This window comes from Balaenoptera musculus, chromosome 6 (genome assembly GCF_009873245.2).
Source record: "Balaenoptera musculus isolate JJ_BM4_2016_0621 chromosome 6, mBalMus1.pri.v3, whole genome shotgun sequence".
Classification (NCBI taxonomy): Eukaryota; Metazoa; Chordata; class Mammalia; order Artiodactyla; family Balaenopteridae; genus Balaenoptera; species Balaenoptera musculus.
Window position 1 is genome coordinate 89053336 of NC_045790.1, and position 18218 is coordinate 89071553.

The 18218-nt window shown below is 36.3% G+C and overlaps 1 protein-coding gene across 4 annotated transcripts in view; it reads left to right on the forward strand.

Annotated features, from left to right (window-relative positions):
- FSD1L (fibronectin type III and SPRY domain containing 1 like) overlaps nt 1-18218 on the forward strand; it is a 67069-nt gene that overhangs the window by 46387 nt on the left and 2464 nt on the right. Inside the window, exons 9-13 of one of the 4 annotated variants that reach the window (XM_036856256.1) lie at nt 1438-1567; nt 2480-2512; nt 7111-7211; nt 7666-7917; nt 13633-13721. In XM_036856256.1, coding sequence (XP_036712151.1) covers nt 1438-1567; nt 2480-2512; nt 7111-7211; nt 7666-7917; nt 13633-13721 — 605 coding nt within the window. The remainder of the gene's footprint in view (nt 1-1437; nt 1568-2479; nt 2513-7110; nt 7212-7665; nt 7918-13632; nt 13722-18218) is intronic. The other 3 variants (XM_036856260.1, XM_036856257.1, XM_036856259.1) reach the window with 3 other exon arrangements.

The following is an 18218-nucleotide window of genomic DNA, read 5'->3' on the forward strand; positions in this document are numbered from 1 at the left end:
AATGCAGATGCCCTCACATGTATTAACTAATAACTAATATAGAGGTTAACCCTGTTTTCTTAAGGCAGTTCATTCTTGGTAATACAGGGTCTCAGTTTTGCTTAATCCTAACTTTTTAGTAACCCACCTGTTGAGGAATTCTGTTTCCATTTTTACTGAAAAGCTGTATTATTTCGTCTTTCAGTAAGCTCTTATCTGTTTACATGCAGATTTTGAAAGCTATTAACTTTTTTGCATATAGTATGACACTTTCTAAAAGTGGTTATGGTCAGTAGATTTGTATTTAGAATATTTAAAACACACTGAGCAATGGGTCAGATGCATAGGTAAAATTAAAGTGCTCTTTTCGAAACAGTAGAGTATGAAAGGATTCTTGATTCACTAGGTAAGCACTAGTTCTCTATATGAATATTTTGTTGTTTGATGATGTATATTTCACGGACACACTGAAACCTTAGCTAAATCACGTATTATCCTTAAGTGAAATGGGGTATTGTAAAGGAATATTTCTTCAGTGAGTACTTACCAGAAATTTCAACTTTTGGAGGGAAGTATAACTAATAAGCAGATTTATTGGTAACTATGTAGTAGATAATACCTTGCTTAAGACCCAGTTTCTAGGAATTGCATATTAAATAGGGGGAAATGTGCATTACTCAGCTGTGAATCAATACATTTCAACAATTAACCCTCAGTCAGTATCCAAAGGGAGAAGGTAATACTGTGTTACACTGATTTCCTAAATTAGCAGTTCTGAGTAAGTCTTGTGAATAGTACAGATAGTTCCCCCGATACCAAATAATTTGAAAAGCATAGTTTTGTTTTGGATTTTTAAAATTTGATTTCATTTAAGTAGCCCCTCTCCCCAGTCTGTTCTTTGCCATGTATATCATCTTTAGCTCTATCAGATGGGTTAGTTCCCTTGCTTCTGCCATCATGGCCTGTTTCTCTGTGCTTGCCTTATTTTGAAACTACTAACAGTTTAAATATGAAATTATTAAGTGTTAGAGCATAAGATAAAATGTGTGTGTGCCAGGCTCTATAATTTTTTACACCACATCACTTTCTCCTCATCCTTAATTCTACCAGCTCCTCTTCCTATTTAGTCATAACAATCAGCTGATGCTCTAATAATAGGTAATTGAGTTTATTGATCCCAGCAGAAGGAATAACAGAAAGACCAGTGGCCATGAAAGTACGTTGTATTTGGTTGGAGTACAGGATAGATATATAGAGGAGAATAATGGGAAATACAGTAAGAATTAGTAGATTACGGCTTTATCGTTGTAGACTTTAAATTTTAGGATTAGGAATTGGAACTTTATTCTCTATATACAGTGTTAAATCCATTGAGTAGGAAAACAATGTGATGATGGTTGTGCTTCAGAAACTAGAGATATGCTACATTTAAAAAAATTGAAATATTGTTTTGGTTAGCACTTAACTTCAGTTTGGATAACTCATCCTCCCATTTGAACCTGAGAGTTGAAGATACCTGTGTAGAGTGGGATCCTACTGGAGGAAAAGGTCAAGAAAGTAAAATTAAAGGAAAAGAGAACAAGGGCAGGTAAGCTAGTTTATTAAATCTATTATCTGAATAAAATGCTTGTAAATTGATTCTTACTTGACAATAACTTAAAATGAAATTCTTGGGAAGGGTAAGCTGGGGCGAAGTGAGAGAGTGGCATGGACATATATACACTACCAAATGTAAAATAGCTAGCTAGTGGGAAGCAGTCACATAGCACAGGGAGATCAGCTCGGTGCTTTGTGACCACCTAGAGGGGTGGGCTAGGGAGGGTGGGAGGGAGATGCAAGAGGGAGGAGATATGGGGATATATGTATATGTATAGCTGATTCACTTTGTTATAAAGCAGAAACTAACACACCACTGTAAAGCAATTATACTCCAATAAAGATGTTAAAAAAAAAGAGAAATTCTTATTAGTAACACCAAAGTGAAGAATATAATATTATCAGTACTTGAATTTGTCATTAACATTTTTCATTACTTTTTTTTAGTTTCTTTCCTAATCCTCTTCGTACTTACACCTTTTATTTCAGTATTCCATTTCTTTAAAGTTATATCTACAGCAGTTTGAACTGCTTAGAGAGAAATTCCTAGCAATAGTTCCTGAATTTTAGACTTATAGATCACCTGTCTTACCCGAAGGTCTGCAGTGAATGACAACTATTACCATGTACAGTCCCAGTGTCTGGCCCCTGATCAGCAGCCTTATGAACAAAGAGGAAGGCTTGGGACCTTTTGTTATTGTAGGACTTATTTAGATAGTCTCAAAGTATGGGGGCCTCTTTAAACAGAGAGAAATTTTGCTCAAACTAAAATAAGGTAATCACTGTGAGTTAAACAGTGAATCAAAAGAAATTCCTCAGCAGGCTTTTGATCTAATTTTATTATAAACTGTTAAATTTAAGTTGTAAAGCAGTCTCTTAACAGTTGCCTATTTTTATCTGACAGTGCCCATGTTACTTCACTGAAGAGACATACAAGGTGATGATCTATGTCTGTATAGTTCTAGGACTTAGTATATCTAGCTTGGCTGAATAACTTACATTTTTCTTTAACCAATAAGCAGAAGCCATTGCAGCAGCCTTCATAAGCTAAAATATTGGTCTGTGTAGACTGTCTGTATTGGTGGCTTATGTTTTGAATTTACAGCATTATAATGTGCTGTATATTATTTGGATTATGTTGTATACAATAACAAAACAATAAGCTCTGCTTTAAAGTCTTTCTTGAATTATTTTCCTTTATCTGATTTTTTCTGCATTTTCTTATACTTGGCACCTTTCTTGTTGTGCTGTATTCAATATATCTAACATTACAGCTTTGCATTTATATATATTTGACATGAGGCAGGTTTGAAGTGTCCTATGTTTTATAATAATCATGCAGTTTCAGAAGCATCAAGGATAAAAAATAAAGGTCATTACTGAAGTTATTAGGACAGTGCCAGAAAGATGAATCACTTCAAATTGCACAAATAATAATGTGCTAATTTGAAGATACTCCATATCTTTCCCAGAAACAGAATGTGTTCTGTTTTCAAAATTATCTTTTCTTTTTTCTAGTTTATTTGCTTATTATTGGTGAAAATGATTTCATAGTTAGTGTATTATAAATTGTAAAGTGCTGCTGGATTTAATAGGATCAGTGAAGTTTCATTTGGTCATTTGGAGATTTTTAGACTACTTATATGTAGAATTTCATCATGTTATTTCTCTTTCTCTCTTCCCTCCTTTTAAGAGTATTTTATTATGTAGGCTACTTCTGGAATGTTATATACATTTATTCTTTCCATAAATATTTGTTCACTGCAGGATGTCAGCTGGATGTTTTGGAGTTTATAGGGCTAAACACTGTCCCTGCCTTCAAGGAATTTGCCCTAACTTACGTAGATGAGATATATCTCTCTATATAAATAACAATAATACAAGATAGAGATTATGTGTAATAGTATGTGTGAATCAGGGAGTTTAGAGGAAGAAAGATTTCCTGCGCTGCCACATGTTGAAGTGGTCAGTTAGGACAATAAGCCAAACTGAAAGTAACAATCAAGACTTCATGCACTTACTGTGATAGTATAAGCAAGAGGCCACAAAGGAAAGGGTGTTAGCTCCCCCAGGGTTCCACTTTTCACAACAGAATGGCTCAGGGTGAGGGTTAGGTAAATGAGAGCAGATGGCAGATGGTGAATATCTGAGGATCATCTCACTGGCCAGGAAGGCCCAAGCAAAAGGCTTCTCCTATTGTTTTATGGACCTGAGGCCAAGGAAATGAGAGAGGGGGAAAGGTTAGGAGTAGAAAAGTATTGAGACAGAGTGGAGAAAAGTGTCTTCAGACTGCTTCCTGACCCCTGCCCTCTTTAAGGAGGTCTCTGAAGAGGCAGCTGGAAAGGGTCTCAGCTGGGGGCCCCCTGCTGTAAGGGGGCCTCTGAATACAGGTGCCCAATCTAGGAATGCAGACATGCATATGAGCATGGGGTTGCAGGGGGTATTGCAACTGCTTCTAGAAACTGCAATGAACTAGCTCTGCACCAAGTCTGGGGTAGAGAAGGCAAGCATTTATAATTGCTTGTTGGGCCTGAAAGATCATACTAGGATTTTGGCCCGGAGCTGGACTCTTCAGAAAAGTTATTTAGCCTGGTAGGATCTGGGAAACCTTCATTAGTGAAATGGTATTTAGGTTGGTTCTCAAATAAGTGGAAGAATGTGTAGCGTTTGGACTTGCAGTGAGAGAAGGAGCAAGGAAAGGAAAACGCACTGAAGCAGATTGCCTGAGTTTAAGGAACACTTGAGTGACTATATTTAGCTGGATAGTGCTCTCCAGAGATGAGAAGGCTGGAAAAGCAGAGTGGGCCCAAATCAAGAAGAACCTGAAAAGCCAAGCTAAGTCGTTTGTATGCAGTAAGAAAGTGCTTGAAGATTTTAAAGTAGGAGAATCAGTTAGGTTTATCTCGTAACAGTGAACAAATGAATTGGGTAGCAGAGAGATCATCTGGGAAGCTGGTAAAACAATCCAGAGTAGAGGTAACAAAGAGCCTTAATTCAGATAGTTGAGTGACTGAGGTGTCTTTAAAGGATGGGATCATGTTTGCTTTAAGACAGGGGGTACCCAAGCCCCGGGCCTGGCCCTGACCTATAACGGTCGTCCTGGGAGGGGGGGGCGCACAGCAGGAGGTGAGCGGCAGGTGAACAAGCGAAGCTTCATCTGCAGCTCCCCATCGCTCCCCGTTGCTCGCCTTACCACCTGAACCATCCCGCCCCCGGTCCATGGAAAAATTGTCTTCCACGAAACAGGTCCCTGATGCCAAAAAGGTTGGGGACCACCGCTTTAAGACAATAACAGCTGTTGTACTTCTTGCAAAAAGGTACTTAGGGTTGGAAGTCTAGAATGCTGCAAAGGAAGACATCTCCTTATTTAATTTTTCTCTGAAATTTAAGCTGCCATTCTTAGTAGTTACATCTGTTTTTCTTTTTGCCATGCTTTCCCTTTATTTCTTTACTACTGGTAAGTTATAAATTTTTTTTTGTTTTATGAATGCAGTGATTTGATATAATTGAACTGTTATTTTTTTAAACATCTTTGGGATTTGATCTATTTTGAGTTTTGGGGAGTTAGTGAGAGGCCTTAATATTGTCCAGTTTACCGTATCATATAATTTGATAAAGGGGTCAGGTTGCATCTTGTCCATTTTAGTAGAAGAAGTGCTTTATAATACTTGATATTATCCTGTGCCTGGATTTGGGTAATTGCTATTTTTCTTTTTAAGAAGAAAAGATACAGAACAAAAATATTGGGTTGGCCAAAAATTTCTTTCAGTATTTAAGTAAAAATAAAATACCTATTTTTCATTTTCGCCCGGAACTTTATTGAACAACGTATTCACCATTTTGTTCCACTACCTTCTGCCATTTTTCAGGCAATGTCATAATTCCATCTTCCCAAAACTTTTATCTTTTTGTGCAAAGAACTGTTCCAGGTGCCTTTTACAGTCTTCCAGGGAATTGACATTTTTTCCATTAAGAGAATTTTGTAAAGACCGAAATAAATGGAAATCCAAAGGTGCAATGTCTGGTGAATACGGCGGATGAATCAGAACTTCCCAGCCAAACTGTAACAGTTTTTGCCTGGTCATCAATGAAACATGAGGTCTTGCGTTATCCTTAATGGAAGATTATGCATTTTCTGTTGACTAATTCCAAACGATTTTCATCGAGTGCTGCTTTCAGTTGGTCTAACTGGGAGCAGTACTTGTCGGAATTAATTGTTTGGTTTTCTGGAAGGAACTCATCATAGAGAACTCCCTTCCAATCCCACCATATACACAACATCACCCTCTTTGGATGAAGACTGGCCTGTGGTGTGGTTGGTGGTGGTTCATTTCACTTGCCCCACGATCTCTTCCGTTCCACATTATTGAACAGTATCCACTTTTCATCGCCCATCACAATTTGTTTTAAAAATGAAACGTTATCATTACGTTTCAGTAGAGAATCGCACGCAGAAATATGGTCAAGAAGGTTTTTTTCACTTAACTTATGTGGAACCCAAACATCAAAGCGATTAACATAACCGAGCTCATGCAAATGATTTTCAGTGCTTGATTTGGATATTTTGAGTATGTCGTCTACCTCCCATGTTGTTGATTGTTCTCAGTTAATGTCTCGATTTGATTGCTATCAACTTCAACTGGCCTACCCAACCGTGGCACATTATCCAGTGAGAAATCTCCAGCACGAAACTTTGCAAACCACTTTTGACACGTTTGATCAGTCACAGCACCTTCGCCATACACTGCACAAATCTTTTTTTGCATTTCAGTTGTGTTTTTATCTTTCTTTAAATAATAAAGCATAACATGCTGAAAATGTTGCTTTTTTTCTTCCATCTTCAGTATTAAAATGACTACACAAAAATTCACTGATTTTGATAAGTTTTTTTTTAAATGCACACTGATATGATAGCTATCACAATACAGTCTAACAAAACTGTTTCTAATGAAGTTAAAGACAGCTAAGTGCTAGTAGAGCCATCTTACAGAAAAAAGCTGCACGAACCTTTTGGCCAACCCAATACCTACTGCTTATAAAAAAGGTTATTTAGTTTTGATTATAATAAGTCTTAAAAAGAAAAATAGCAATTACCCAAATCCATGCACAGGATAATAACAAATATTATAAAGCATTTCTCCTACCAAAATAAGACTTGCTTTTCATTTAAATTTAACTGCAAGAAATGTAAGCTATAATCCATTATCTTTCTTGAGTTCTTTTTTTTTCCCTTGAGTTCTTTTTTTCCCTTTTTGTATTGTCTCATATTTCAACTGTATGTTCTTTGTACAAGCCTTGCTCAGTCTGCATGGTATTAGTGTTTTTAGCATGCTTTATGTTGATGACTTCATACATTTAAGTGTTATAATTGACAAATCTGTTTAATAATAAATAATTCAGATAAAATTAAATGTTGCTATTTGTGCAGCGTGATTAGAAATCTTTAGAAAGGTTCATTTCTTGATTTGTAATTTTAGTTTGTGAAACATGTGCAACATAGAATATTTGTTTTTCTTTTTGTTCCTGTTTATCTAGAAGTGGTACACCATCCCCTAAACGGACATCCACAGGCTCCAGGCCACCAGCAGTAAGAGGCAGCAGAGATCGTTTTACTGGGGAATCATATACAGTGCTGGGTAGGATAAACATAATAGTTGTTCATTATCTCAGATTAAAGGCATCATAGGCACATTGGTGGACTTTCCACTCAGCGGTGGAGTGGCTGCCTATGTATTGAATGAATCGTTGCCAAAGTTTCTCCCTCTTGAAGCTTAATTACTTTGGTGGGTTTTCAAATTGTCTTTTTATTGATATGTTTTAAATTCTGCTTCAGTTTACATAGTGCTCCACATTTATAACTCTTGAGGGGATAGTAAGGAAGAGAAGTTCTGAAGCCTTTTATATTCAGAAAAGTTAGCAGTAAATGTACAAGTCATTATAGCAGATACTCTGCATTTAGTGTCTGTGTGTTAGCATGATTTTTCTCCTGAATCACATATTTTGTGCCACTTTGTGGGACAAGATATAGGTAAAACTCTGTGACTCATCAGGAAGAGGTAAGAGTCAAATTTACCTTCTGATCTTTTGTAGGAGACACTGCTATTGAAAGTGGACAACATTATTGGGAGGTCAAGGCCCAGAAGGATTGTAAATCCTACAGTGTGGGAGTAGCATACAAGACTTTGGGGAAATTTGACCAATTAGGAAAGACAAACACTAGTTGGTGTATCCATGTCAACAACTGGCTACAAAACACATTTGCAGCAAAGCATAATAATAAAGTCAAAGCCTTGGATGTTACTGTTCCTGAAAGAATAGGTGTATTTTGTGATTTTGATGGGGGTAAGTTTACTGATTTTCTCCTAAGTTATTTCGTCATCGTTGCTTGTATTTCAGTACTTTTCATTAGTAATCATCTCTACAGAATTTCCATAAGTATTGTGGTAAGGGTATTTTGACCTTCTAGGATTTGATCACAAACATAATTTCAGCCCTGTAATTGACTGAAAGGGCACGCGATGTCTGCTTGCAGGCCTGCAAAAGCACTCATCTATAATATACTAAGTAAGTCTGAAAAAAATATTTTGCTAATTTTAGTCTTGAGCCTTAAAATTTCTTATGCCTGTTTTAATTCCTCCTTTACCTTGTTTTATTACTTGTTAAGAGTGGTAAAGTCAGATTTTTTGAGTTGGAGTAGACCTTAGAAATTACCCAATCCATTTGCCACATAGTGTAAAATCCTTATTACATTATATCTGCAAGTAGTTGCCACTCCTATGCTTGAACTTTTCTATGTGAAGCTAATTGTCTTAGAAGGCAGCCTGTTTCGCTATAGGATAACACTTGGTTAGAAGGTTTTTCTTAAATCAACTCACTTTGTCTTCTCAGTAACTTCTGAGACTTTTGCTCTTAAATTTTGTCATCTGAAGAAACACAGAATTATGTTCCCTAATTCATACTTACATTACAGTAAGTCCCCTACATATGAACCTTCAAGTTGTGAACTCTCAAAGATGTGAATGTGCGTTCGCATGTCCAATCATGTAAGTTAGTTCAAGTGTCTAGCGTACATTGTCACGTGTATACGTCCTCTACAAGTGGTTGTGCTTTTGTGTACTCTACTGTACAGTACTGTATAGGGTACAGTAGTACAGTATCTTTATTTCAAGCCCAGGATGTCAGGAAGCAAGCCTAAAAGCAGCGGTGATGTAGCTGGTGCTACTAAGAAGAGCCAAGTGATAAGGATGGAAACAAAAGTGAAAATAATTGAGAGAGTGGAGCAAGGTGAAAAGATGGTAGACATCGCTCATTCTTATAACACGAATCGTTCAACCATCAGCATAATTCTAAAGAACAAGGACAAGATCGGACATGTGAAGTCTGCTGTGCCGAAGATGTCGACAATAATATCGAAGAAGCATGGAAAAGTGATGGAGGAGATGGAGAAACTTCTCAGTGTGCGGATGCAGGATCAGCATCAGCGTCGAGTCCCGCTCAGCTTAATGCTGATTCAAGAAAAAGCTAAAAGCCATCATGAAGACTTGAAGAAGAAACATGGCGAAGAATCAGAGGGCACACCTTTTAATGCCAGCCGTGGCTGGTTTCAGTGGTTCAAGGCTAGCGCCAACCTTCACAACATAGAAGTAAGTGGCGAGGCATCGAGTGCAGATATGGTAGCTGCTCGGGAATTTTCTGAAACGCTTCGAGAAATTGTTGATGAAGGCGTGTATTTACCCAAGCAGGTTTTTAATGTGGATGAGACAGGACTGTACTGGAAGAGGATGCCAGACTGAAGTTACATCAGTAAGGAGGAAAAGGTGATGTCAGGCTGTAAAGCAGCAAAGAATAGGCTAACTCTGTTGTTTGGGAGGCAATGCTTCCAGCGATATGAAGCTGAAGCCTCTCTTAGTTTTATCATTGAGAGAACCCAAGAACCCTTAAACACATAGCCAAGGGCTCTCTTCCTGTTTTGTGGAAGAGTAATAACCCAAAGCCTGAGTTACACAGACCATTTTCCAGGACTGGGTTTCCCACCACTTTATCCCGGAGGTAGAGAAATATTGCTTGGCGAAGGACATCCCATTCAACATTCTTTTGCTGCTTGACAGTGCGCTGGGCCACCCCCTATTCATGGACAACTTTCATCCCAACCTCAAAGTAGTGCATCTGCCACCAAATACTATGTTGTTCATCCAACCTATGGACCAGAGAGTTATACCAACTTTCAAGAAATATTATTTACATCACACTTTTCATCAGGCAGTAAAGGTGAGTGACGGGTCAGGAACAACCTTGCAGCAATTTTGGAAGGACTGTAACATCTACAAGGTCATAAAAAATACGGACTTTGTTTGGCCGTCACCATGAATGAGGTTTGGAAGAACCTTTGCCCACAGTGTGTTCACGATTTTCATGGATTTGAGAAGGTGGATGAGGAGTCCAAAGAGGTCTTCAGCAACTTAGTGACCCTCAGCGAGTAGCTGGAGCTAGATCTGCAAGAGAACGACTTCATTGAATTCCTTGCTGTGCAACACGAGGAGCTTATTACTAATGAAGACCTGATGGAATTGGAGGCCCAGAGATAGGATGAAGAGACAAGAGGAAGAAGAAGTAACTGAAGAACTGAAGAGATTCATGACGCAGGAAGTGGCAAGGGGATTTTCTTTATTCGAGGAGGCACTGTTAGTTTTTGAGGCACAGGACCGGAATGTAGAACGGTATGCAAAGGTTGCAGCAGCCATTCAGAATGCAATCCAGTGCTACCGTGTCATCTATAACGAGGAAAAAAGAGCTACTACCCAGACATCACTGGATTGTTTTTTCAAGAGGGTAGATAGAATTGAATCCAGCAAGGAACCAGGACCTGTGCCATCAACGTCAGGCCTGAGTGAAATTGCAGCTTGCCCTCCATCTCCTATTGCTGACGATCCTTCAGCTCTGCCATCTCCCACCTCCTCTCCCTCTTCCAATCGGTAACTCTTCTTGCTTGTTCACTCGGTGCCAGCCCCTGTATGCCAGCTGTTGTACAGTACAACTGTACTTTTCAAGGTACTGTACTGTAAGATTTTAAATGTTTTCTTTATTTTTGTGTTTGTTTTTTATGTATTATTTGTGTGAAAAGTATTATAAACCTGTTACAGTACAGTATTATATAGCCAATTGTGTTAGTTTGGTACCTAGGCTAATTTTGTTGGACTTAGGAACAAATTGGACTTACGAATGCACTCTCAGAATGGAACTCATTTGTATGTAGGGGACTTACTGTATAATCCTTATTTGTTTAAAAACTACTAACATTGCTTCTCTTGCCCTGTTTTTCCAGACTGTACATTCCCTATACCATTAGCTGTTCCTTTTATAATTTAATTTTTCCAAACCCTTATTATCTCCTATGGTTGTATGCTATGTCTATATATATTTTAAAGATTGGTTCTCAAAGTAGAACACACAACTTCTGACCATCATAGGCTAGTGATTTGGCAGCATAATTTCTAGTAATATGACTTAACAGCACTGTAGCTCAATATTGAGCTTGTAGCCACCTAATCCACTAGATCTTTTTCCATGGAGTTCTGTCAGATTATCTTTTTTCTCTGATATTATCAGTATAGGGGTGTTTTTTTGTTGTTTATAACTCAAATGAAGAATACTATATTTGTCCTTAAGTTTCATCTTAATAGATTTGGCCAATCTTTCCCTCCTGTTAAGATCATCTAAAAATTAACTTGGTGGGTTTTTTTTTTGCAAAATTTCTTTAAGCTTTTTGAGTTAGGTATTTGATAAGTATCTTCTCTACTGTCATCTAAATATTTATAAAACTTTTGAAGATGAGGTACTGTTGAACTAGGGAACAAAAGTAATTCCCTAAATGCTTCTCTCCAAGTTGACACTTAGAGCTAATAAAACCAAATTTTACCGTTTTAGTTAACATTGTGTCCAGATGATTCCATGAGGCATCAACCTGGTTACTCAAACAAAAAAGTAAACAAATTGATTTTGGTTTGATTTATTTTTAGTGATAGTGATGACATGTCAGTTTTGCTGCATCTTTTTTATTTACTCCTTTTGAATCAGATAAATATTTTCCTCAGGATAACTAGTAAATTTATTGGCATACATTTTTTTTTTCTTTTTCAACTACCAAGATAGCGTTTGCTTATCTTCTCTTTTCCCATACTTGGTGGTTCCTTAAAGATAGTAGTAAGAAGTGTAATTGTTAACCTAGAGCATAGGGTATAGGAAGAAATTGTAATGTAGGATGGGATCAGATTCTGAGGGCCTTGAAAAATAATAATAGGCTAGTCTTTTTTTAGTAGTTGGTGGGGCTTCTGTTCATTTTAGAAAACTGTAGTCATATGATTGTAATATAGTTTTAGAAATATTAGAGAGTAAATGGTTAAATGTGGAAGAGACTGCAAACATTGATAGGGGAAGACTTTTCAAGGAGGTGGTCTTTAAGCAATATAGACAGGACCATGTCTGTTTTGTTAAGTATTATGTCCTTATTGCTTGGCAAGTGCTTCACATAGTGAGCCCTTAATAAGTATTTGTTGAGTGATTAGTGGTAAGAGGGATCTGAGCAGTGAGGAATCAAGAAGAATGAATTTGATGGTGTGAAAGTAGAATTCATAGGACTTGATAACTAAATATGGATTGGAGGGAGAGACAAAGAAGAACTGAAGGTGACTGAGGTTCCATCCAGTGTGATCAAGAGGGTGATAGTATCATCAACAGGATAGGGAGCGTAGAGTCCTGGGGAAAGATGAGATGCCAGCAGGACAGCCATGTGGCATTATTTAGTTGAAGCTAAATATTAGAGATGGCATCACAGAATGGCCACTTAATATTGTACAGAACAGTTAAGCATTATTGCTCTGCTGTGTGCTAACTTTGTGACTATATATAGGTTGCTTGATATTTTGAGGTAATGTGTATAAATCACCCAGTTCTTTAATAGTAGGCATAGATGTTAGTTTCTTTTCTCTTCTTCTCTGTTTAGTGGCAGCAGTGGGAGCATTGTAGAGAGAAAGAGCCTGGACAAGCATCTACATTTATTTTTTTTTAATTAACATATGACTATTTTGATAGCATCACTAAGAGTTCCCACTAATAGAAATAGTTGTCCATATTACATGTTGGGTATGGATTTAAGCTCCTTTTGCATATTGTTCTCACTTAATCCTTATAACTATTCTAAAAGGTCAGAATTATTAATCTCATGTAACAAATGAGGAAACTGAGGCTCAGAGAGGTTAAGTGAGAAGCATCTAGAAAGATGGGTTTGAACGAGCAATGAGGTGATCTGTTTCCTCCCTGGGAGTCTACCCACTGTTGATGCCCCTGTTTCTGGCTTTAAGCATCTACATTTAGAATAGGAGAAAAAGAGACAGAAGATATCCTCAGGATTAGGAAACAAACCAAGAGAATAGTTATGAGAGAAGAGTTTGAAGAAGTGATAACAGTTGTGAGGATGCCATCAGGTTGGACAGTTAGGTGGTCAGAAAGAGTGATTTAGTTGCATGATCATTGTTGAAAGACGGACTGTGAGGAGATTTTAAAAATTAACAAAGCTGAAGCAGTGATAACTATACCATGATTTCAGAAACTCAGGTATAAGCATGGCTTCAAGTAGTTAGAAGACAAAGTTTCATAGAGTAAACCTTTAAATGGTGATAGGATTTGGGTGGAAAGGCTGATTATATAATAAAAATGAGGAAGAAATAACCATGGCTTTTACTGGGCTAAGGAAGCTGTTTGTTAAATAATGATAAAATAAATAGTCTATCGTTGAGTAAGTAGAATAGCGCCAGATTATGCAAGCACTATGGAGATCTTGAAAACCAGGGAAAGAAAACTGGATTTGGGCTTTTTCTTAAGCATGTTTACTACTGATTTGCAAGTGAGAATTACTAAGTCCAGTCCTCATAGTGACAAAAAAATTAATGCCAAAATGTACATTTGGTTATTACTTTTATGCATGATTTTATGTTAGACTTAATTAGATATTATAAGTTTTTTCAATAATAAATCAGACATTTTTTTTCTCCTTCCTTTTAGGTCAACTTTCTTTCTATGATGCAAACTCAAAACAGTTGTTGTATTCCTTTAAGACAAAATTTACTCAGCCAGTACTACCTGGTTTCATGGTTAGTACGTAATTTATATTTTATTTGGTTTGGCAACTTTAAGGAGAACAATCTATGCTGTATATTTGGGGAAGCACAATATCTTATTTTTTCTTTATATTCCTCTCCCTTTCCCCAGTCCACCTCTCCCAAATCTGTGTTTGTCTGTATATTTTTGGTATATTTTATTGCAATAAGTGTTAAGACACAAAAGTCTGCAAATCATAAGCGTGTAGTTTGATCCACATTCATAGGACCACACTCATTTTTGTAACCAGCATCTAGGTCAAGAAATGGAGCATTGTGCCCATTTCCAGCCCCTAATGGCCCTCCTCCAAAGTGGTTACTGTCTTGAGTTTTAATACCATAAATTCATTTGCCTTCTTTTCAACTTTGTATAAATGGAATCATACAGTATCTTTTTGGCTCAATATTATGTTTGTGAGGTTTATCCATGTTTTTCTGTGTGGTGGTAGTTCACATAGTTTTCTATTGTATGTATATGTATAGTTTTCCATTATATGACGATATCATAATTTATTTACCCATTCTAATTTAGTTGGATACTTGGGTGGTTTCCCATTGGAGACATTTACAAATAAAACTTCTATAAATATTCTTGTTAATGTCTTTTGGTAGATATGTATATGTATTTCCAATGGGTATATAATTAGGATTGAGGTTGCTAGATCATATGGAATGTGTGTAACCAACTGTAGTAGAGTTTTCCAAAGACGTTGGTTATACTAATTTACCACCAGCAGTATATGAGAGTTTGAATTCCTCCACATCTTTATCAACACTTGGTATTGTCTTTTTAAAAATTTTTGTCCTTCTAATGGGTGTGATACATTACATTGTGGTTTTTATGTGCATTTCCTTGGTGATTAGTGCTGTTGAACACCTTTTAATATGTTTATTGACTGTTTGGATATATTCTTTTGTGAAATGCTTGCTCAAGTCTTTTGCCTGTATTTCTGTTGGGTTTTCTTCCTCTTTCTTATTGATTGTTTTGGAGTTATATCTGGCAAAAGACTCAAGACTATAGAAATATGTATTGCAGTTATCTTTTCCACTCTGGCTTTCCTTTCCCCTCTCTTATTGGTGTCTTTTGATGAACAAAAGTTGTTAATTTTAATGCTGCTCAGTTTATCAGTTTTTTCATTTATGGTTAGCACTTTTTGTGTTCAGTCTAAAAAATTTTTATTCACTCCCAAGGTCATGAAAATACTGTGCTTTCTTCTAAAAGCAAAATTTTCCTTATACATTTAGACATAGACTGCATTTACAATGCAAGTACAATATAGAAATGATATGTTTGGTATGATGTTAGGGTTGAAATATATTCTTTAATTCCATATGGATAGCTGCTTATTCCAGGACCATTTACTGAGATCATCCTTTTTCCACTGCAGTACAATCTTTGTAAAATATTAGATGACTATCTATGTGTGGTAGACTGAGTATATGTATGTCTATATACACGTATATAATTTCAGGACTACTCAATTTCAGAAAAAGTCATGATTCTCCACACAAAATGAAACTTGGTTTTGAATTTATATTTTTATTAAGGAAATATTACTGCTTCTCCTAATTCCTTTATCTGTTGCATTTCCCTATAAGATTAGGCCACTGTGGGGAGTTCTGCCATCCAATTAAGATCATCATTATTCTGGCTAGAAGTTTCCTTAATTTGGGGGCTGCTTCTACAGATCAGGATGGTATATTTCCATTGCAGACTTGGTGGAATGTTTATATGTGTGTTCTTCCACAATCACCCCCAACTGTAACTCCTAAACTGTAAGGATAAAGTATTCAGGTTATATGTGGGTTTAAAATACAGTACTTTTAAATCTCACAATTGATAATGATTATTTACCCTAGATACCCTAAAGTCATAAAATAAGTTTAAAAGACTGCTAATAACCAAGACTCCTAGATTTCCCTTAAAAAGTAAAAATGATTAGTGAATAAAGTTATTGTTTGTAGTACAATACTTAGGGATATTGGAAAGGTTATTTTCTTTTTAACTTCTGCATATGATTTATTTTTGGCTGTTTTTCCAAATTGGTCACTCAAGGACAATATTTTTACCATGTGGAATTCAAAGTTATTTTTCCCCTAAGTTTCAGATATGCTTTTTAAAAGGGTAGATTTCATGTTTAATTTGAGTCTATCTCAGGAAAGTACGTAGTGAGTTTATTTGTTGTTTTTTCATTCCAAATGATGAAACTATAATTACATTAGTGAATGTCATAAGATGCTTTTTTCATGTGCTTATTTGCCATTTGTATAATTTCTTTGGTGAAGTATCTTAAAATCTTTTGCTCATTTTTTAAAATTGGGTTACTTGTTTTCTTATTAGTGAGTTTTAAGATATCTTTATGTATTCTGGATAAATCCTTTATCAAATAAATGTTTTGCAAATATTTTCTCCCAGTCTCTGATTTTTTTCCATTTTCTTGACATTTCAAAGAGACGTTTTTCATTTTGATTAAGTCTAGTTTATCGATTTTTTTTCTTTTATGGATCATGCTTTGCCCAACTCAAGGCCACAAAGATATTTTCTTTTGTTTTCTCCTTGTAGTTTTATAATTTTAGGTTTTACATTTAGGTCTGGGATCCATTTTGAGTTAACTTTTACATATGGTATAGAGTATGGTTTGAGATCTATTTTTTTAAACATCTTTATTGGAGTATAATTGCTTTACAATGGTGTGTTAGTTTCTGCTTTATAACAAAGTGAATCAGCTATACCTATACATATATCCCCATATCTCCTCCCTCTTGTGTCTCCCTCCCACTCTCCCTATCCCTTTTTGCATATGAATGCCCACATGTTCCAGTGCCACTTACTGAAAAAGACTAACCTTTCTCCATTGATTTTCCCTTCCACCTTTGTGCTAGATATTTTGAGTAAATATTTTTTTAAATCAAATAATTTTCAATAAAGAAGATAGTAGTTTTGTAATCAGTTGCTTTTGTATTTTTTAATTTATTTTTTATTGAAGTATAGTTGATTTACAATGTTGTATTAATTTCTGCTGTACAGCAAAATGAGTCAGGTATACACATATATACATTCTTTTATGTTTTTGCCACACAGCTTGCGGGATCTTAGTTCACCAACCAGGGATTGAGCCCAGGCCTCGGCAGTGAAAGTGCCAAATCCTAACCATTGGACTGCCAGGGAATTCCCCTATACATTCTTTTTTATATTATTTTCCATTATGGCTTATCCCAGGATACTGAATATAGTTCCCTGTGCTGTACAGTAGGATCTTGTTGTTTATCCATTCTATATATAATAGTTTGCATCTACTAACCCAAAACTCCAAGTCCATCCCTTCCCTACCCCCATCCCTCAGACATAAAGAACAGCAACCACAAGTCTGTTCTTTATGTCTGTGAGTCTGTTCCTGTTTCGTAGATAGGTTCATTTGTGCCATATTGTTTTTTTGTTTTTTGGCCATGCCACGTGGCATGCGGGATCTTAGTTCCCCGACCAGGGATTGAACCCATGCCCCCTGCACTGGAAGCACAGAGTCCTAACCACTGGACCGCCAGGGAAGTCCCATGTTTTTGTATTGTTTTGTATTTTAAGAGTTATCATTACCTTCTGTCATTAATATTTTAGAATGTTAATTATATAGTTATACATTTCACAGGTCAGCAAATTCTTTGTAACTATACTATACTCAGTAAATATTGAATACTTTAGGATATAGTTGAAGTTGGGAATACTTAAAAAATTTCTAGACTCTCCCTCGATTTATGCTTATGTCTGCTACATAAATGGCAGTTGATGATAGTTTAAATGATTCATATTTTCACATTTTAATTCTCTTGACTCTATTCCAAATAAGTTATAGTTTACTTTACTGAATGACAGCTGCTCTGTTCACAAGTGAAGCAGTTTTATCTTTCATAAACTCATTCACATTTATGATAATAGAATATGGCAAGTGTATCTGGATATTGCCATTTGCATTTTTCTCTGACAACCTTAAAGAATTATAAAAGAGTTCTTATTGTTAACAAGCTAGGGAAGAAACTCATGGAATTACTCTGTTAACAGAGGGGTGTTAGATTCCTATAGTGTCAGGCCACACCTCATTATCAAAATCTAAAGCAGTAACTGGGGTAAAGAAGTTGACTCTTTGTGCACTTCTCTTGGTTGTGAACATTAGCATCAATAATGATAATGTCTTTTGCCTAGATTAATCCAATTTAGTCTCTGAATTTCTACAGCCCTTACTTCCCTTTCTTGTGTGCAGCTCCAGTGGGTTCTGCTGTCATAAAGACTTCCTTTGGTCTCTTGGAAAGTCTAAAAGACTTCTTTGGTTCTAGAAGACTCTTGAGTTAGCCTTTCCACTTCCCCTCAGTTCACGTACGAAAGTTACCAGTTTGGAATTTGATGATGTTCACTTATGTGGCATTTTGCCTTTCAAATGGAAATATAAGGATCATTTAAGTTTTCATTTGATTTGAAATCTGACTGAAGCTTTGTTTTTG